We start from the raw sequence: 21,528 nt of genomic DNA, 5'->3' as shown, positions 1-21,528 counted from the left end.
AAAAATTTCAGCTAATTTATCGAATTATCGAACATGCAATAAAATATGCAAAAAAAATGTATTCCGACGTATATTGCAAGAAAAAGTTAACATGCTTCTTACTTCTGACGGCATAATTCAATACGGTTGTAAAAAGGAAAAAGAAATTTTAACCAAAAAAATAGGATCTAATCTGATTCTTTATTACAAAAATAAAAGTAAGAAAATTATAAATAAAATTATTTTATTACATTACTATAACATAAAAAATTACATCTTTATATCAAAGAACGATATATCAATACATAGAATTTGGCAATTACAATTTAAAGACAGGAGATAGCAGAAAATTAAATTTAATGATACTATGATTCCTATGGGTGCATTCATGGAGTGCGCTACATATTGCGTCATTCTATCCTTGTTTTACACCTAATTAGCGATAGACCGCGAACGCATGATGATGATGATGATATAAAGAGTATAAAGAGTTTCATTCGTTAACAAATACTATGCATATTTTACAAGTTATTTAAAATATAACTATCAACAATTTCTGCTTTACAGTGTCCATATTTTTTTATCAATTTTATCATACAGAGTATTCTCCAGAGTACATTCTATCTATGTTAACGCTACCTGTCCAAGACATCCTTATCGAAGTCTCTAATTCCCTGATTTGATTTCTGATACCGTAGGAACGTATTCGCCCCGGAGAAAACGTCTTGTTGCATGCGTTCGACGTTACACGTATAATTTGACTTCTGTAATTCCCTACCTTTGGGCAAGCAATTGTTGATATTGTCATTGCTCTCAATATCACAATATCTTACCTGTGGTCGAGCACAGTCATCCAGGCCGGGTAACCGACTCGTGCGTTTATACCGCTGATCCTTAGCGTTATGGTTTCGATTTTCAAACAATTCCGGTTTAGAATCGATTAGGTTTTGTATCTTAGACAAGTCTACGCTCACTTTGAGACCAAATTCATTATTTTTCGCCCTGGTCTCGCCATTACGACGCACGGTATTCTCTTGAAACCCTACACATCGAATAAATTTTCTAGAATCGCACGCATCGATCTGCTTATTCAGAATACTATGTTCGTTAAATCTCGTAATGTTCGAAACGCGCGCGATATTCATATTATTAACCTTCGGTTTCATAACATTCGTACTATCTAAAGGTTTGTAACCGTTCCATAACGTTGGAGAATCATCTGTATGATTATTGCCGATCCTATCGCCGTCAACATAAACAGTGATATCATCTTGCGATACTTTCTCAACATTTTTATTCATGTTAACAACGTTCAAATCAAAATCGACACTGTGTATTAGCCTATTACTCTCCTTACAAAATAGCCGAGCCCCGGGCCTATCTTCTGCAGACGCGGAAATTGCATTGCGCGACGAATGATTGGACGCTTTATGCTGCTGTACACCCTCTAAACTGACCCGTAAACCCTGGTTGCAACTGTTCGGAACGAACGTTACGCCGTCCGTAACACTGTCTACATTCGTATTACAAATTGTTTCATTTACTACACTTAAATTAGTATCACTGGAAACGCGACGGGTCTCATTGTTATTCTCGCCACAGAAACGATCACTCATAGTCACTGCGTCATCAACATTGTTCATCGAATTTAAATCATCAAATGTATCGCTACGCGAAAGCATTCTGGATTTGATCGGATCTAAATTCTCTTTAGTGTCGTCCTGACCGTGCGCTACGTACCTAGCGCATGTACTTTTGTCGTTAATTGAACAACTCCCATTCTTCGAAGAACGGAAAAGCTTGTCGGAACGCTGGCCCTCAGCCGGGATATTGTCGATATAATCTGAACTGCACGAAGCTTTACGAGACGCAAGGATGGACGATTCTTTCGACTTCCGCGATGTAGCCGATCGATTCTTACTCTCCCTGGGTTTCTTCATCGGGACATTTACGGAAAACGTATCGTACAGAATCATCTGGGCAATACAGACGTCACAATTAAATAGATATATGATAAAAATTGGCAAAGTAAGTTCATTTTATCGTAATTCGAATCCATGTGAAGTATATACCTGAATGTCGTTGGATTCGCCGACTTGAAATTTAAGGTCCTGCAAATTCATGTAGCGCGGTATCAATCTAGGTTGATGACAGGTGTTGTGATTGTTGGTGACTTGGGGGAAGACACTATGGGTATCAATGTCGTGTCTGACGGCCACACTACGCAGTAATAAATTAATATTAATGCCCAAAAGAATGTAGAGTATTTAATTTCCACTCTTCTTCTCATCGAGCAGACTCGTGAATTATTTACAGATTAGCTTGTGCAATAGGTGTCTTCGAAGCAAAACACCTGAAAATTTGCTGTGCACTCACCTCCTATGGAAGTCATTTGATGGGTCGTCCCTCTTCTGGCCGGCCGAATCGATCTCAGCAGGCCGGGTGCCTGCATCCCCGTCACACTGTTAGAATCGCAAGATATACACTGGAGAGGAGGTACGGGGAAATTGATTTGACAACACATACTCTCCCCGCACCATGTTTCTCACCAGAATGTATTTCTATACTTTATACTCGATTAAAAACGCGGAGTTTACTACGAGAGTTTATTGTACAAAAATATTTTTTCTAACGTTAATCATACTAGGTATCTGCAAGTTTCTCTTAGATATTTTTCAACGTTTAATAGCCAATTTTTGTTGTGCGAACGTTCAACGTAACAATTTTTGGAGTTCTCAGTGAATTACTTACGTAGGATTTGTTTGAGGAATCATTTCCAGCACTGGATGTAGCAACGAATATATTTCCCTTCGAGGCAGCTTCTTGCTGATTTACCGCTAATTGAGCGTTGGTCAGAATGGGCGCAGTTACACTGGTCATTATTGGTTGATTTACAACCACAGTTGGGTTGCTAAGCATAGGTTGATTGCTAAGCACAGTGATATTATCCGTCATGCGCGGCAGAATTATGCTACTCGATGGTATAGCGGTATATACATTTGTTTTCTCTGGCGTTACTGCACTTTGACTAATTGTAAATGGGTTTGGTATTTGCTGCAGATAAATCGGCATTTGCAAATAAACTGGATTGTTCTTGCCAATGGCCAGATATTCTGTACTTTTATGTGCAACAGAATTTTCTTTGTTTTGTTGTGCGTTAACGGACACATTGTTTCCTGATATGCTGCACTGAACATGATGCACATCATCCTTATGAAGAGGCATGGATTGTGCAGACAAGTTACGATTATTTGACAGCGGAATAGTAGTGCTGTTTGTAGGTTCGTTTAACATCGGAATAGCAATGCCGTTTGTAGTTATGGATGTACATTTCAAGAGACAATCATTTTTTTCAATCTCGCTGGACTTTCTTAAAGATGTGCTTTCGTTTTGCTGCTTATGTGTACTATTGATTGTGTTATTTGTATTAATTATATTACTTGTTTTGTTTGTGAAAATAACGCTGGTGGCCGTAGAACTCGTTTCGTGCAATCTTTCGTCAAAACTGTTTCTTTTGATCTTCTTGTAGTTGTCAATAGCGTCACTCGCTGCAACATATAATATAACGTTATCAATTACGGTATAACAATATACAAATTTCCAGCTTTCTTTTGTCAAATTTACCTTCGTGCAAACTACGCTTCGTCGATACGGTAAGGTCGTCACGTGTGAGAAGTTGCGTAAACACTGTATTTGCGGACATAGACGAGGTGTCAGTGGTATTATTAAATGTGACGTTATCGCATACATCAGGTACACTCTCGAACACTTCAGGTGGCAAAGAAGTAACGTTAGTAATTTTGATATTCATAACAGACGTTTCGTCTGTATCGTCTGTACCAGTCACATTTGTTTCCTCCAAATCGTTACCATTCGAGGCAACTAGATCTAACGTGGATTTTCGTGGCGCTGCTACACCGACTTGATCCGAGATGGTAGATACATTTTTGCTCGAAGCCTCTGGCTCTGATACAATAGGTTTTGGTACATTGATATTATCATTTTCGGCTAAATCAAATGTCATTAAATTTTGGCTCTTGGATGTTGCAGATTTTGTTTTTGCGTTTAATAGCGATTTTAATAGCGATTCAGTCTTCTTCGACGTCGATACGCAAGAGTCCCGCGAGCTACCTGATTGACGCGTAGGTACATTTATTCTTCGTTTTACCGTAACAAGCTGTAATAGAAGCAAATTGAATTAAATCAATAAATTTTCGATAACGCACACAATTGTGTTTAACGAAAATTCAGATGTTTTTCACTATTAACTATTAAAAATTAATATATATATATATATATATATATATATATATAAACTATTAAAAATAGTTAATAGGTAAAAGCATAGTTGGACTTTTTAAAATCAATGTACTTTAATTATTTACCTGCACCTCGTCATCGTCACTTTCATCAAGTGTGATAACATCCGCCTCCTTCCGAGTCGGTTGAGACTTTTCCTCATTTTTGCTAGACGACTGTCTTTTTTCTTGAGAACCAATTACCTTACTTTCTTGCGGAAGAATAGTCGATAGCTCCTTTTTGTTATCGTCATTATTTGATGATTCGTTGATATTTTTTAGACTGACCTCTGTAGTTACATTCCTTTCAGTATTTGTCAATTCCAAACTGCAAAATAAGATAGCAAGTTACATTAAGATACATTTCATAAAATCGGAATACTTTCTGTTGTTATTATTGTTATTATTATTATCATTATTGTCAACCATTTGCTTAGCTTGATCATTTCTTGTTGCAACTTAAAAGATCGTGGCCCAGGTCGCACGCTAGTGTCCGCAACAGAATCCAGCAAAGAGGTGGAAGGTGAACTGTTGGACAATAATCGTGTGGGCAATTCAGTTCCTACAGAGATATCTGTTTCTGCATCACTGTTCAAATCTGAATCTAAAAATGAATCTGAGTCCGAGCTTGAATCTAATTGTACGTCTGGATCAGGCTCTTTATTTTGACTAGAACTAAAAGCAAAAATAGACATATAGATTGGACATTGTTGCCGAGAAATGTAAATTATTCAATTATCATATTTCAAGATAAATATTTTAGAAACTTTCAACAATCTGTAAGTCCCAGTCTACAATAGGTGTTTTAAGCCATAAGCCCTAAGAAATTGACCAATCACAGTCAATTATTCTCCTCAAATTCAACTGTGACTGAACAATTTCTTAAGGCTTAGGACTAAAAACACCTATTGTAGACCGGGACCAAAAGTAAAAACCATGATGCATACCTAACTACTGCAGAACTATCGCCCAGTCTTGTATGTGCTTCATTGTGTTTCGAATTACCTTCACGAAAGAAATACACAAGATTAAAAATGTCATAAATGTAATATATTTTATGTAACACGTGCATGGAAAGTGGCCCATTGCGCACGCTACGCGTGCGTGATAGACCACTTTCCACGCACTTGCAACATAAAATAGGGTGTGCAAGTCGTGCGTAAAGATGAAAATTCAAGGGTACGGAGTTGACGCACGAGAAGGCGCAATTTTCATCTTACAGCACTTGTTGCACAAATAACTATTTCTTTTATAAGATACTCACTCAATATGGAAGTACACTCCTCGCATTCCCATGCCGGATTAGCCCACTTTAACTGCCCGCAAGCCGTATGGATGCCTTGCGAACCGCAAGTTCGACATAGCGTCAACTCCCAATTACTAAATATTTCAAGAAAATTCTGTAATGCTTCTCACACCGCATACAGCTTTAATATTATTATGAGCAACTATACTTACGCATTGTGACTTATATGCTTCCTTCCCCTTGGACAGAGACATTTTGGTGCGTCGCACTGATCGTGCCTGTACAAAAGCTCTTCGAATGCGTTTGGTACTAATTCCCACGAAGCATCTCTAATTTTACAACAAAAAAATATTCTCATATGCTATTTTGTATCTTATGTATGTATGTACAATATACAGCGTGAATGGTTCGATGGTTAAGAACCTGAAAGACGGCATGTGAAATGATTTTTAGTTGTTAAATTTCTTAGCAATGGTGAGCGTCATCTGATAACAAGTCACGCAGCAAACGGCGAAACATGTGATATCGCTATAAACAATCAACGACGCGTGACGTACGACACTGTTGCTAGATCCAACAACTAATCTATCAAGCATGCCTACCGAGTCGGACCTACCGTTTCTCATACGCTCAGAAGTTTTAATTAATAACTCAATAACTATTGCGAATTTTGCAAAATGGTAAAAGACTTTTCTTTTCAGTTTAACCGAATCTACCTCCATGTTTCAGATTCTTACCATCGAACTGGATACTTTTTATAAGTGATTGGTAGGCAACACATCAATAGTACTAATTTTAATCTAAAAATAATTTCTGTGCATTTTTAATCTTGCACCAACAATTAACGTTCATAGGATTTGAGAAATTGTAAAATAAAAATAAAAAAAAAAATAAAAAAAAATGATCGCCGAATTTTGTTCCTACTTACTGACTCGGCACGAAAATACCGTACTCCTGCATAGCCTTTTGAAAATCTTTCTTATTGTTACATAAGGGACACTTGAAAAAATATCCTGCGCTTAAAGCAAGTTGCTGAAATGAGAGTTCATCTAGGTATACATATATATATATCTGTATTCATATTACGAATGAAATAAAGCCGCTATTAGGACTAACCTGAACACAATTACGATGAAACCACGCGTCCTTTCTACAACAGGGGGCCCACAAGGTCTTCACAAAGTCATTAGTGTTAATTTTGTCATAACAAATATAACATAATACACTATCTACAGAGCGAATTTGCTTTAAAATCTGATCGTCGATCTTTTGTTTCGGCCTATGATTTACGCAGTACGATCTGAAACATTCCAAATAAATTAACTTGAATGGTCACATGGCAATCCCAATATTGATCAGCCCAATCCGGTGCTTTTCCCCCTTACCTAAATTCACCGAAAAACTGATGTAGAGAACCAGCTTTCAAGCCGCAGGGTAAGTGAAAGATCCGTTTACACCTTACATTACAGCAGCCCAAAGTAGCACCGATTTTCTTGCAGTACGAGCACGCCTAGAATCATTAAGACCTACTCATCGGAACGTTCATTAAGTTCAGAACGACAAAACACAAACATAACTGTTTGCAATATAAATGTTAACAGACCGCAACATATAAAACTGGTATTATGCTACTTCTATTAATATGTACCAATCTCTTTCCTCTGCGAAGCTCTTTTTGTATGTCTTCCGCCAGGAATCCGAGTATGCCTTCGTCGTCATTTCCCTTCTGCTCCATGTTCGAGGACAAGAGCTGTAAGGAAATTCGTGTGGATAAGTAGCGACACAACAGGCAGTTCTAGGCCTCTTCTAGATTACGCATTCTTATTAACAATTAGCGTAGAGAAGATAGAAACAAGTGGAGATCAGAGGTATCAAGATTGCCTCGCGGACGGCGACCTACCAGACAATAGTAGTGCGTAACGATCCCATTGTGCTCGTAGATCTTTCCGTACTCCACCTCATTGTCCTCTTTCGAATTGCAGAAGGAACAGACCTTGGAAGTGGACGGGCTGCCTTTGGCGGACATAGTGTGCCTGAATAACAGAAGACAGCGAGCAATTAGAGCCGGGCCACGGGCCACGGGATGACGATCGGCAAACCAGGGTAGCAACAAGCGACTCGCGCCCCCGAGATCGGCGAGCCGTGACGCAATCGCGAGACAAATGTATGTACGCGCGAACGATCTGATGGAGATCGGTAAATCCACCTGATAAATGCGTCGTGTCGTCACGCGTGAAGAGAATCACGTCGTCAAAAGCACCGCGAGTCAGTGTTCGAAAGTTGAAACCATGATGGTTAAAACATAGTTCCTCACAGAACGTGGCGATGGACGGGACGGGGCGGGGGGAGGGGGAGGGAGAAAAATCGCAATATCGCAAACAAAAGAGCCTTGATCAGCCTTGACAACTGACAACTTGACAAGGGATCGGGCGTTTCATTGAAATTGAAGAAAAGCCTCGAACCTGAATGGATGTCGATGCGATACCGCTAATGCCGTTGATCGGGACCGTGCTCGAGGCGCGTCATTCCAGAAGCCACCAACGGTGACAAAAGGTGAGTCTCGCTCTCGTCACGCGGAACTCGGGTCTCATCAACGAGGAAAGTCTCCCTCCCCTTAGATTCTTTCAGATCTCCATACCCGTTCGTCTCGAGTCTCAATAAGGGGAACGTGGAACGTTCTTTTCAATATTCAATTTACGTAAATGTGACGTGTAATTGCCTCCCATTTGGAGGGAAAACGAATGCTGCCGATCGCTCGCGACGCTCGCTACTGATTAGTTCGAGAGACACAGCTGTAAAGAATGCGCGTTTGTCATTGGTCGTCCATGCTGGTTCATGCGAATCGACAACCAATCGCAATCTTTCTTTATACGGAAAATAAACAGCCTGCGGGGTGCTGGGCAATTTTTCGAAACCGTCGGTAAATGAAGGGAACTGATATTATCGATAATACTGTCGGTACAAGTTTACCGATCGTCGTGTCTGAACATTTTACATTTATCTTGGAGGTCTTGAAATCTGAAAACTTCAACTAAATTAATTCACGAAAATGAACAAGGTATTAGGAGAACATAATCAGCAAGGTCACATTATCTTTCATCGATTTTTCAAGAATTTTGGACATCGAAAATCGATAAAATATCAGGAGAATGTAATTGGCAAGAGTTTGATCTTATTTAAAGCTCCAAGAAATTTCTCAACACCTTTCTTTAACACGTTGTCCGTGCTTGTACTTATCTCATGTTACGTTTTTTACGCTCAGGTAGGGATATAGGAATGAAAATTTAATTAAAATTGATATACCACTCCATTTCGCATATTTATTTGTAAAAATAATACATCACTGACAGTATTTACAACAATATGTTAACAAAAATACTATTTTACAAAAAATTTGTAATTTAATTGAAACTAGACCACGTCCTTATTTTTGACCATTTCAGATAAAAGATTTCATTTCCACACTGTAATCAGTACCACTCAGCAATTGAATTCAATTCCTTAATTCCACTGGAATTATTTCCATAAATAATACTGTTCACGTAGGAAACTTGCCCGAGCTCTTTGCGAGCTTGTGCCAGTCGGTATAAAACAGGGCAGTCCAAGGATACGCATTCTATGCCGCCTAATTGTCCAATACAAGAATGGCAGATCTGAAAAAAGTTCGTTATTAAATAATGATCATTGACTGATCGCAATTTACACCTTAAAGATGTTTAACATAAATTCACGTCTAATAATGATGCACATTTGCATAAATCTTATTTCTGCGTTCGTGCTTACAGCAGCAATTTGTTGATAATTCCTTTCCAATTGTTTGATCTTTTCGAGAAGTATGAGAACGGTCCGGCTCGGTTGCAGAAGGCAATCCGGACAGATCTCTTTATTGGTCTGTTCCCCACAGGTGATGCACGCCGTGGAACTGAAGAATTGACGAATAGTAGATTTCGGATTGCCTTCTCCCAAGTGTGCGATATTATCGAAATTCGAACGGTGGGAGATTTCTTTGTACCTGTAAACGCAGCGTCCCGTTATCCTCGCGACTGTAACACTCGATGAAACGCAGCGATTACGCGCGTTACGATTATATCCTATCTTGAAATGTTCGCCGAAAGAATGCTCAATAATTACATTTATAGGTAATTTATATAAACGCGAATAAGGATTGTCGTGGAAGAAAAGTGAAACACGCAATTCGTTCAAGTAATTCCGTAATCCTCATGGCTTCCACGCGCGCTCACCACACGTTGACGTCGATTCCGAATAAGTTGAAGCATCGATTGAGAGGCGGTATGATGACTTTCGTTATGTAATACACGGAGTTCGGGATTAATGATGGATCGGCGACGACTTCCATCGGCGTACGCACGCAGTGGATGAGCGCCTGATTCGGCGCACCCGCGACGATGACGTAGCGTACGCGCTCGCTGGTGCGCGGCACAGCGCGCGGATCCTTCCTGATCAATCTGCGCGTCAGCTCTAACGCTGGTACGCAGGCATTGGCCTTGTAGCCACGCATCCCGCGGAACTCCTTCGCGAACGTCAGATCCAGGATGGACACGCGTCGCTGAAAGATCTTGTCGAACTGCCTGACAACGTACTGCTTCACCAGAGAAATGTCCTTCGTCTCGAACAAGATTTTAAGGGCCCTCTCGAGTATCTGCAATATGCAAATGTTTAATTTAAAAATTACGAGCACTGCCTTTTCGGCGCGCTTCTCAGCCGTGGTTTCTTTTCTTTACTTTGGAAACTGCCGGACACCCATCTCTGCGAACCGTCTCGATGCCTTTCGCCAGGAACTCAGGCTTCTCCTGATCGCGAGTTTCATACATGAATCCGCAATATCGCTTCTTCGTCTGAAATATTGAATTTAACAATTTGGTCATCGATCTATGTTTTATATATATGACAATCACAATCATAATATGTGCTGATCTCTCGTTAATTCTCAATATCTTACTTGCAAAATACATGGATGAAGAACTTTCTCAAATTTGAGCTTGACAGGCGGAGGATTGATCGCGGTGACAGCGTCCGCGATCTCCTCACCGATAGTAAACGCCTCTTCTCGAGATTTTCCGGGTAACAGTACAAATAAGGAATCTGTATCCCCATAAACCACTCGTGCGCCCCATTTTGGGGTGGTTTCCACCAGTTTGATCGCACGTTCCAACGTCTCTCGTCCTTTGCTAACTACGCTATCGCCTATCTGCAATAAAATCTCATAAAATGACAATTTTGGTGACAGAAGCACATTAAAGAATTTTGTCAAATTAACTTATCTTTATTTCGTCTTTATATATCTCGATGAAATGTCTTCGTACCTCGATACACGGCATTCTACCGCTGAAATTGGCGGATGTATAGCCGTAAGTGACATTCGCGATTAATTTTAGGCCCAACTGCTGAGAATGAAGAACGCGCTGCAACGTACGATTTTCCGCTGGATGCAGCTTCATGGACTCTTTCACCATCAGACGCGTATTCAAGATTTCCGTCAGCATACGCGGCAGTATTCCCTGACGTACCTCTTTCTTCACAAAGGCCACGCCGCAAGGCGAAAAGTTCATTTTATCTTGTAACTTTAACGCAGTGTTCTTCTTCATCCTTAATGTCGCTGCGCCAAACTGGAATGGCCCGTATCTAACAGACGAAGATATCAAATTAATGAGTTTAATCCGATTTTTTTTTATACTAAATACATACTGATACCGGATACTCACTGGCCTATATGTTCTATCCTTCCCAAACAGGTAGAGAAACAGTAATTGTAAGCAATGATCATACTCGGATAAAGACTTTGGAAATCAAGCACGATTAATGGATCGGTATAAAATTTAGACTCGGGTTCCATGATCAACGGTAAACACTCCGGCGCTCGCATCTTGGCTCTCTGCTGTACGGACGGCGAGATCGGAATGTAGTTCATGGGTTTCGCCAATCTGAGCATCATAGACTCAACGCGAAACTGTGAGCCTCGCGAGAAGACTTCGTAAAATTGTATGCCGAAGAGACGGGCGAGCTCGCACGTGCGACCTGCAACGAAACTTTATAATAAAACGACGAACTTGTGAAAAAGAAATCTTGAAACAGGTAATACTGAGAATTTAAATTCTTGGTCTTACCTATAATATCCAAGTGATTCAGAAGCTTGAGAGTGCCTACGACTCTGATGACGTAATGACGTATAACTCTGCTTTTTATTATCATGCTCTCCTGTTTCCACCAAGTAGACAACGTTTTGAAGGAAGGACACGGAATTCTTTCGTGTAAAACGTGATGCATGACGTTCTCGAAGGTATACGTCAGTAATGCTGGAAGAAATTAAAGTTACTCCCCCATTTTTCTTTGAACAGAGAGAATAAAAACTGATCTTTTTAAAATATCTCACCTGCTTCATGTCTCATGATTCTCCATACGTCAAGGATATTACGACCAGGTACTTTTATCTCACCTACGTCGTCCTTTTCAAACACGTGAGCCGAGTCAGATTTGCCAAAGATCTGCATGTGCGGAACTTTTGAGATTCTCACTGGAAAGTTATTAAGACGAAGATGAGATGCTCGCTGAAATACGTAGCCCCATGAAAGCGCCTCCACTTCCCAGCCAAGCAGAACGTCTGGATTGTGGCGCTCGATCAATTTTACAAGGCTATCGAACGCGTCCCGTTCCGTCGCGACGTACAGGATTGGACACATCGCGCTGGCAGAGTGGATCTTGTTGAGTCTTGCGCTTATAGAGTTAGGATTTACAATTATAGCGCCTAAAACGAGAGAAAAAGAAGAGATTATCACGGACAATCTTGCGTCACACTTCGAGAGATGTCAAGTCCCGATTCGCAAAGCAAAATCTTCAGAGATACGAAATACTTTTCGCATAAACAAAATTCTTAGTTTTAACAATCACCATGTTCCATCTGCTCACTGGCGCCAGTCGGGGCGTCGTTGTAAATCGCGTAAAATAACGCAGCGATAGAATCACACTGCGGATCAGGCAGGAGATCTTCCCGAGTAACGACGTGAACTTCGAGAGATAGCGACGTCAGATACTGATGCTGCGGAAAATTCAACGAGACGTGAAACGAGTCCGGGGGGATTTGCCGTGCATAGAATTAAGATAACGAACTTACTACTGTTACTGCTCGAGCTTTCTGAAGATTCTCATTCGAGACGTTACCGTAGCTCCCCTTAGACGAACATTCGATTTGACCGTACGAGACACCCAGCTGCGTCTTATTTTCTTTATGTAACAAAGGGTTTTCCAATGCCTTTTTCAAGGAAGAATCCAAACTGTTCTCCGATATCTGCGAATTATCAGAATTTTGTGTACAGTCTGATTTCCCGCTTTCGTCAGACGTTCCACTCAGCGCGCTTTGTCGAGGCATTGGCGAATGCATACGTCCGTCCATGTTTGAATCGTTATTTATTAAATTTCTAGATGTTCCCGGCTGGGGTTTGATCTCTTCGTTAATGGCATTAATTGACGGACGCTGTACATCTTGCACATTTTTGCACGTCTCTCCCTTATTCTGCTTGCGCGATTTGACGTCAGAATTTTTATCCGATATGTATTCCTTAGCTCTAATCCAATTTTTAACATCCTTAGAAGATGGTGGCTCCATAAGTGGTTTAATCGTTAACGAGCTATATCCAGCAAGGGTTCGTTTGATATGGTAAGACTTTACACTCGCTCCGGAGGGATGAAACTCATTTACTTTCATTCTTCGCCACAGTGTGAGACTCGTGACCTCTTCCAGACTGGATTTAAACGCAGGCGGGTCGAAATACGACGCGTTCGTGTTGAAGGATTCCCTTTGTTTCGCGAGATCGAGTTTGTTGCTGAAAAACGGTTTCTGCCATCTGCACTTCGGAATGCCGTACATCGTCATACTTTTCCGGATTCTTTCAGGGCTGGGAGGCTTGTACCTCGTAGTAATTGTAATTATCGCGTTCTTCGACGGGCGACGACCACCCCGTTCCAACGACGAACCTTGACTGTCGCTCTCTAGCTTTTGGTTGAGATGCTGGGTGAAAGTTGTGTTGCACACATCTTCTTCGTCATCGTCGAGATCAGTTTCAGGAATAATGTCGTGAGTGGACTTTTTCGCCAAGTTTCGCACATCTAGCGCGTAACTTCTTTCAGGAGATACATCGTTATTACTCTTTTCCGTGCATTGACTGTTCGGGACACTGTCGTCACTGTTTTCGTTGCCGGAGACAAGTGCAGTCACATCTACGTGTACATGGTCACTCGAATGCGCGATTGAAGTTTCAGATTGGCTCACGTTGTGATCCGTCTTTGCGAGAGTATCTTCTTCATCCATGAAAGACAATCTTTTACGAACCTCTTTGCTTTTATTAATCAAAAAATTTTCACTGTTTTCTGTTCTCTGTTCATAATCTCGTATTGACTCGTCGATCGTTGATGTTTTATCAGTTTTTACGATATGGCTACAAATATAACAAAAAAAAAAGATTGTTTATATAATTTAAACAATATTATAATTTCTTTAAACTACGTGAAATATACAGATCTTACGCGGTGTCTGTTTCATTATCAGTGTCACCATTATTTTCTGAAAAAGAAAGAAAAAAGTATTTTTCACTTTATGTGTAAAAAGTAATAAATTGAGAGTGCAATTTATGATTATCAATGAGATGGCATTTTTAAATCAAAAGTATTCTACGTTATTTTTAAAAGAATAAATTTTTCCTAAATATATAATAAAGCTATTCGAATTACCTAGATCCGAATTTAAAAATTTTTCACGAAGCAAGCTCACACGTAACGGACGTATCTTGTGTTTTGGCGTAGTGGAAGGAGCTTCGGGCATATATTGATTTTTCTTCGGAGATCGTTCGCCCTGTCGAGCAGGACTTTTACTGGATTTCGGAGACGTTATAGTAATATTAAGAGGCGAGTAATTTCCCGACAACTGCGGACTCCGAGGCGCCTTGCCTGGAGAATTATATCTCCTTTTTGGCGTTTTAACGCCCGCATTTCTTCGTTTACCAGGTGATACGTGATCGTCGTCTTGAAGATCAAACTTCCTTTTCTTTGGAGTGACCTGAACTATGCTTTGCGGCACGTTCTTCTTGCCAGATTTATAAGCGCACACGCGTTTCTCCTGTTTATCCACGACGATTGTCACATCAGCTTCGGATTCAGCATCGCTCGAATCGGTAGCTGTAGCACCGTCGATATTCGATAATGTAAACTTTACTGAAAAATTACACCGTTCGTGATGTAAGCAGCGATCGCTAGTTAAAAGAACTCCTTTTTCAACACACGATTTGGAATCCCGTTCACAGTTACACTTGTCCTCCTCATAATCGGCCATATAATTGTTGTGTTCTAAAGTTTCAAACGTCTCTATATCATCTATATCATAAACATCCAAGTCTCGATGATCCGGTTGTAACTGACGTCGAACAATATATAATTCTTCCTCTGTTTTCCTATTGTGTACATTTCTTTTTTCATTATCTTTTAAATAACGTGCGTCTCTTATGACAACACTTGTATCAGTATGCGGATACTTTGTACTTGTACCTCGCAAATTTTTGCTCGATTTCAAAAAGATATGAAAACAATATCTATTTACAAAGTTGTACAATTCTCTTCTTAAATGACATCCGCTGGGATTATTTACGATACATTTAACAATGTCCATTAGATTTAAATTTCTATATGAAATACACATGGCATAATCTTTTCTCGTATTAATGATAGAAACATAGCTATTATGTTTAGAATTTTTAGTTCTTTTAGAAAGGCATTGAACTGTCGTATTATCTTTATTACTTAAACTATTTGCAGTTTCTTTTTCATACTTCAATGTCTCATACAAATCATCAACTCCATCAACTTGTGGAAAATTCACGAGTGTGACATCTCCATCATTTTCTTCAGTAACGTTTGAATTATCTGCAGATTTAGTGTTTTGTTTGTTATCTGTATCGTCACGTTGATTGGATCTCTGGTTATACACTGATTCCCAAGAACTTAGATCTAGATCTAAGCTTGTGATATTCAAATCCTCGACTTCTTCTTCCTCCGGATCATTTTTAACCGGCTCGCTGAACGTAGAATATTGAGACCCGAGAACGCTATCGTCATCTACATTGCTCGCCATTTCATTTTCTTCCGCTAGGTCAGCTAACATTTCTACCAGTCGTATGTCATCTGCATCCACTGTATGCAAAACAGATATTTTATTGTTACTTTAATGAAAAATATAGTAAAAAAACATTTTTGCAATATATTTAGTAAAATATACTAGTAACTAGTGAATATAAAATACTTACAAATACTAGTATCTGTTATATTACTCTGACTTCGAGTTGGCTCTAAAAGTGCTGACGAGGCTAATTGTAACAATTGACAATTATCCGAAACTGTTCTTTCCAGATTTTCCTCAGATACAAGAGATTCACTGTGATTTAGAATATGAGATGCATCTAAGACATTTTCATTATCTTCCACTTCAACAGGATACGAAGGTACCGTCGTATTTGGAGTGATCGTCTCATTGGTCTAAAATGAGAAAATTAAGCAAGATTAATATGCATGTATACATTAATTACATTATCATAATCCAACGAAACAATGGAATACTTGTGATATAGCGTTCAATCTTTTCAATAATTGGCCCTCTTGAAAAAGATCACTACTCGTTGGAGGTAAAATAATTTTGCTGGGAGTTTTGGGATATAATAATTGCGACTTTGCGTCTTCTATACCAGCTTCGGCCCTCCTTGCTTTCTCCTCGTCCCAGATCGCGGCAAGACCAGGATTCAGCTCCATATTTTTAGTGACACTTTGCCCGTTTAGAATCTCTGAAGCGTGCACGTCCACTTCCAACTCGCACATGCTTTGTCTCGTTACGGATATCGGAAGGTACGTTTGCGTGTCTAGCAAATCCATTGTAGACCTGCTTTGACTGTCTTCTTTTGCGCATCCTTGCAAAGGGTGCCTGTACTTTACGCTGTTCAAATTTATTAGATTCATGCCATAGAGATTGTAATCTATCATGAATTGCAGAATATATGGGATGTGTGCCTCGTACGGCTGCAGGGTTTGATTGAGAACGGCGCCATTCTGAAAAGAACGAAATAAATCCATTTCGTTGTTCGATTCTTACCCCCTTAAAACGGCACGCAGTATCGCACGATTATATCTCGTGTGTAAAAAAAAGGTAGAATAACAGAACTATTTACCTGCAACAAATCCGCTGTCCTTTTAATTATGGCTGGATTATAAAAATATATTTTAAAAAACAAGTGTTCCTTCTCGTGATAACCGTAGAAAGGTCTGCAAAAGCAACACACACACATACATTATGCATCTAATAAATACAATGTACAGTACTCTCCTAGTACTGTTAAAAATAAGATTACTAATCCGTCGCAATTTCCATTTAAACTTTCCTTACATTCCTGACACTCGTTGGATCTTGTACACGTGTTGGCTGCTAGACAAAGCTGAACCGAAGGATGTGTTCAGCGCAGAATCGATCGCCGCAGCCAGTTGATAAGCATAGCTATCCGTATTCTCCCGAACAGTGCACGGGACGTACATGTACGGAAAGACACCGTGAATGTGCAAGCATGTCTTCTTGCCTGAAAATCCTTGGACTTTATGTGGAGCAAGACTTTTCGATAATACTCATTTTAACATGAATCTGCAGCGTAACTAGCATATCAGGAAACATATGACAAAGTTATGCTACTTTGACTCACCTGTGGTAGTTGATCCGAACGCTCTGATTATCGGTACCTTTTTTACTTCGGAGCCACGAAACTCCGAGAATGTCGCGTCCAGTTCGGGTACCGGGGACGTCTGATAACTGTCAATATTTACCAAAGTGATGGAAAACATGTTCTGCAATGAAAATCATGCCGTGACGATTACGAATAGATATAGCGTAAATAGAACAGCGTCTCGGTAAAAAGGACAATTAATGAAATCTTTGCTTACGAGATGCGGGAGGACAATCGTTATGAGACATGTGCAGACACGTGGAAATCGACTCATACGACGTAAACAAACGGAAGCGTGGTGGGAGATTAGGTTTGCTCCTTTCGTCTGCACTTTCTGCATTTAAAACGAGATAGATAATAAGTCTAGCTTTTAGTGTGCGAGAAGAAGATATAGAATGTAGAAGGTGCAAATATATTCAAGACCAGACAAATCACCTGTTTTTAAGGTTTCTTTCGATTTACATTCATATTTTAGTTGCCACAAAATGAAATTATACCTAAAATAATAAATCTCAATGTTATAAAATATTAAAAACAGATGTTCTTATCTTTTCTACCAAATATTTTCAAAGATATATTAATTATAAATAGGATGAACGTACATTATTATATTAGTATAAAATATATAATTGATTTTTTAAATTTTAGGAAGAGTGAAAGAAATATAAACATTAAATATAAATTGTAAAATCGAATAAAATTTATATCTATAAATTAAATAAAAAAACAATGATTTATCAATTATCTTGCTTATTTCTTTTCTTTGCATTTAACTATTTGTAAATTTTTATTAGACATATTTTCCAAAAATACCAATATTTTTCATTCTTACGACAGTATAATTAGTAAAAATATCGTATTTCACAAATGCTCGATTTCATACATATATTTTTAGTGTAACTTGAACATTTTCTTTTTCTTGTAAATAATTCTTTGTTATCGCGCAGTTTCCTTTTCTTTTAAACACACAGCGTATGGGATAAAAAATAACTGACTCTCTCAATTAGAAAAAAAAGATCGTATAATTAGAAAATGTATTTGTAAATTTAATTACAATTTATTAAAGGAAGATACTGAGATATCACTATACAATAGATAATACAACAGTGAATGCGGTTAATGATCGGCCTGGCAGCCTTCTAAACTTAAAGCTCGTGCGAGATTTCGTGCAACGGCTAGTCGGAAGGCGGTAACCTTGTCTTGAAATTTCGGATCGTCCCCATGAGCCTCTACGCAACGTAGTAACTCGTAGCAATCGTTGGACGAAAAGATTACGTCTTCCGCTTCCAACAGCGGTATAGCGTCCGTGAGCAAAATGGACCAAAAACTGAGAAACAAAAATTTACGAATTAAATTGCGAGTTTCATGTGTAATCGTAAATATTATTAAAACGAACAACTTACTACTTCGGCGTCAAATTCGAAACTAGAAGGGACACCAATAGGCTTGCCGCTTCGCGATGTTCGTCCATTCCGTACACATGATGAAACTCACAATATTTGCCTATAAAATTTTATATTAATTACAATATACGATTTATGTGTGATGACAAATAATTAAATTATTATACATTAGAGAAATATTTATCATTATTCATTCTCGTTGGCGAATACATATAATAACTCTTTACCTAAAAATGTGAGTCTGTCGCTGGCCAACATGCAGGAGCCCAAGTTCTCGAGCAGATCGCGACATTCCAATTCCCCGTATTCCGCGTAATGCTTCAAAAATTGATCCGCGATGTACGTGATAAAATTGCCGTCGTGTGCCTTGAGCGCCCACGTAAGAGCGTTGCCCAATCTCCCCTGTCTTATGCTCCTCATTCCTTGGATCTTGCATATGCTAGTAACTAAGAATCTTTTTTTTTAGTTATTATAAATCTCTTCGAGCCAAGAGAGACAAAGAGAAAGAGAGAGAGAGAGATCGAATTTTACCAACGTGCGGCATATTATTGTCCCGCGCGACGTCAATGATTTTGTTGATTCTCGCCTCCGTGCCCGTTGGTAGCGACTGCAACAGGATCTCCAGCCTAGCTAAACCTTGCGTGGGGCAATGTATCAAGTAACTCGCGCCGCACTGCCACAATGAGCGCTGGCTCATCAATGTAGTGCCGTACTCCAATATGAGGGATTCGTGAAGCTGGGCAGTCACACTGTAACAAGAGATTTTGATTCACCGATAATTATAATCATTTCTCAACTTGCATTTCTACCCACTTGGTCTTTTCCTTGCTGAAAATGTTTAATTTTCCACACTTGTACAACAGGTCCATCAGGTGGGCTGCGAACCAGCCGTTATCGCTCATATATTGTATCTCTTTGATAACCTGATACAAATCATTTTCCATTAAAGCAAGGATTACACGATCTAGATGTCTATTAGCTTGCCATTTTTCGACCACGCTGTTTGCGTAGCGCGAAAGTTCCATCTGTTTGCAGCAGGGAGCTGAATAAAATAATTTCGCTGCCAATAATTCGTACCACGCTTCCGTATACATGGAATATTCCCACAATATCGATTCGTCTCCCGATATCAACTACAAAGCCAAAATATTACCTTTCACGTTGAAAAAAAACAGAGAAAAACATTATATGTATATATATAATATTCCTTTACCTTCATAAGCATCTCCAAATTGCTATCTATAACAAAGTAGTTGGTCTCTAGATTTGAGCAAAGATACATTTGCCAGTGCTTCCATCGCATAATAAATTCGTTTACAGAATATCCGCCGTATACGTTGTACACGGGCATTGTTCTAATAATATTGTCCGCAGTAACGAACGCCGAATGGTCCGCTTTGCTGTGCATCGCCAGGAGGCGGCAAACTAGATTCAATTTACCGTGGAACGCACAGCCCATCACAGCCTCCCAATAATTCGGATTTTCTAAATCCGCACCGATCGTCTTCTGTGACAAAATTTTTGACGCCGCCAGTTCTCTCGAGGGAAAATGAAAGCTGATCCACTCCAATAATTGCGGTAGCACAACGTCGCCTGATAAACAAGACGCAAACACCGTTTAAAAAAAAAAGATTCCATGTACTTAAAACAAAAAGGAACTTTTCTAACATAATATTTGTATCTACATTTATATTTCTGTATTATTTCGTAATTATATTTCACGTTTATATTTTTAATTCAATTTACCTGGTACAACGTCGACGTAGAGAATTTCCGTTAAATGCCAGACGCATTCCACCTGGTAAAATATAGTGAGAAAATTTTCCAGCATCGTCTTCTCTTCCGATAACGGCTCCTTTGGTAGTATCTCTTGCAAGTTTTCCACGCAGGCTCTCAATATAGACCTATATTGTTTGCTGTGCTTAAGAAGCTCCGGCCTAATGTCACCGGAAGAGGAAGACTTGAGCTTTTGAACCGACAGAAAGATACCGTTGCTCTCGTTAACCAGCTTACGCAAAAGCGGTGAGAATAATATGATTTCCGGTCGGAGAAAATGTACTTTGGCATCGCAAGGCGCAAATTTACTTTTGGCATCTAAAACAAATTCTTGATGTAGCAAAATAGCAGTTCACATTATTTCTAGCTCATATACACATCAAGAAATATAGATCTGTAAATATATGATTTTTGCATATTTATATTATTTGTGCAACCTGGCGAAGATTTGTCCACATGTTTGTACGCGTGTATCCCGAATCTGTTGCTATTGATCCAAGTTGTCGCGATACCCGCTCTGCTGCAGACATCGTCCGCGATAACCTGCAAAACCCAACGAGTTGGCTGTTCAGCAAGTAAAAAGGATCGTAAAATGAAATTATAAAAGTTCCCCGATTTCCTCCAATATCTATAGTAATAAAAAAAATAACACTTCCGATACGCAATTAAGTTTCAAAGGCAAATTTGTACAGATTTGTAAATAGACCAGATGCATAAATAAACTCACAGACAATTCTTAAAACATTGATTACGGATAATGTAAGTAAATTTGCACATGATAGTAAATTTACACGACAATTTGACGATGTAACGTCGTTTAATTTTGTGTTAAAAAATTATGACTGTCAGTGATATATTTGTGTATCTGGTCGAATTTGTAAATAGCGTTGTACGTAGATATTTTACTGACAATTATCTGGGCGTTATCGACTTCGTCCATGATCACTCGACTTGCTTCTCTCAAAATTTGTAAATCACGCTATTATTGTAATTAATATTTCTGTAAATAAAAAGTTTGGCGGGGTACCGGGCGAACGCCGCAAAGCCATCGACATGACGATCGA

The 21,528-nt window shown here is 39.3% G+C and overlaps 2 protein-coding genes across 2 annotated transcripts; both read right to left on the bottom strand.

The window, feature by feature from the left end:
- Positions 1 to 161: 161 nt before the first annotated feature.
- Positions 162 to 17,636, bottom strand: Dnapol-zeta (DNA polymerase zeta catalytic subunit). The gene is made up of 35 exons (XM_077425106.1): positions 17,503 to 17,636; positions 17,265 to 17,406; positions 16,958 to 17,144; positions 16,743 to 16,836; positions 16,141 to 16,623; positions 15,831 to 16,059; positions 14,266 to 15,717; positions 14,062 to 14,098; positions 12,653 to 13,973; positions 12,430 to 12,577; positions 11,915 to 12,286; positions 11,649 to 11,837; positions 11,247 to 11,559; positions 10,848 to 11,166; positions 10,484 to 10,732; positions 10,266 to 10,379; positions 9,765 to 10,183; positions 9,307 to 9,535; positions 8,996 to 9,176; positions 7,696 to 7,729; positions 7,424 to 7,556; positions 7,172 to 7,273; positions 6,909 to 7,033; positions 6,640 to 6,823; positions 6,452 to 6,555; positions 5,736 to 5,852; positions 5,542 to 5,657; positions 5,225 to 5,282; positions 4,704 to 4,952; positions 4,365 to 4,605; positions 3,604 to 4,156; positions 2,731 to 3,527; positions 2,356 to 2,441; positions 2,052 to 2,199; positions 162 to 1,955 (listed from the first exon to the last, which is right to left on the bottom strand). Exons 1-35 carry the CDS (start codon positions 17,623 to 17,625, stop codon positions 615 to 617), a joined length of 10,989 nt encoding a protein of 3,662 aa, XP_077281232.1. The 5' UTR covers positions 17,626 to 17,636; the 3' UTR covers positions 162 to 614.
- Positions 17,637 to 18,285: 649 nt separating this feature from the next.
- On the bottom strand, positions 18,286 to 21,520 carry Nup75 (nuclear pore complex protein Nup75). Its single transcript, XM_077425075.1, has 9 exons — positions 21,375 to 21,520; positions 20,902 to 21,007; positions 20,435 to 20,782; positions 19,902 to 20,281; positions 19,502 to 19,821; positions 19,220 to 19,437; positions 18,916 to 19,134; positions 18,689 to 18,788; positions 18,286 to 18,612 (listed from the first exon to the last, which is right to left on the bottom strand). Exons 1-9 carry the CDS (start codon positions 21,402 to 21,404, stop codon positions 18,402 to 18,404), a joined length of 1,932 nt encoding a protein of 643 aa, XP_077281201.1. The 5' UTR covers positions 21,405 to 21,520; the 3' UTR covers positions 18,286 to 18,401.
- Between the last annotated feature and the right edge of the window lie 8 nt (positions 21,521 to 21,528).

This window comes from Temnothorax americanus, unplaced genomic scaffold (genome assembly GCF_048541705.1).
Source record: "Temnothorax americanus isolate GAGA-0224 unplaced genomic scaffold, ASM4854170v1 Scaffold9, whole genome shotgun sequence".
NCBI classification, from domain to species: domain Eukaryota; kingdom Metazoa; phylum Arthropoda; class Insecta; order Hymenoptera; family Formicidae; genus Temnothorax; species Temnothorax americanus.
The sequence above is the reverse complement of the archived record's forward strand: the minus strand, read 5'-3'. Positions and strand labels throughout refer to the sequence as shown.

Coding starts and splice junctions, on each gene's coding strand:
- Dnapol-zeta (XM_077425106.1), bottom strand. CDS start 17,625: ATGCAGAAAGTGCAGACGAAAGGAGCAAACCTAATCTCCCACCACGCT. Junction 16,624..16,742: donor GGACAGCGGATTTGTTGCAG/GTAAATAGTTCT, acceptor CGTTCTTTTCAG/AATGGCGCCGTTCTCAATCA. Junction 11,560..11,648: donor GAATCACTTGGATATTATAG/GTAAGACCAAGA, acceptor GTTTCGTTGCAG/GTCGCACGTGCGAGCTCGCC.
- Nup75 (XM_077425075.1), bottom strand. CDS start 21,404: ATGGACGAAGTCGATAACGCCCAGATAATT. Junction 19,822..19,901: donor ATTTGGAGATGCTTATGAAG/GTAAAGGAATAT, acceptor TTGGCTTTGTAG/TTGATATCGGGAGACGAATC. Junction 18,613..18,688: donor TCGAATTTGACGCCGAAGTA/GTAAGTTGTTCG, acceptor TTTGTTTCTCAG/TTTTTGGTCCATTTTGCTCA.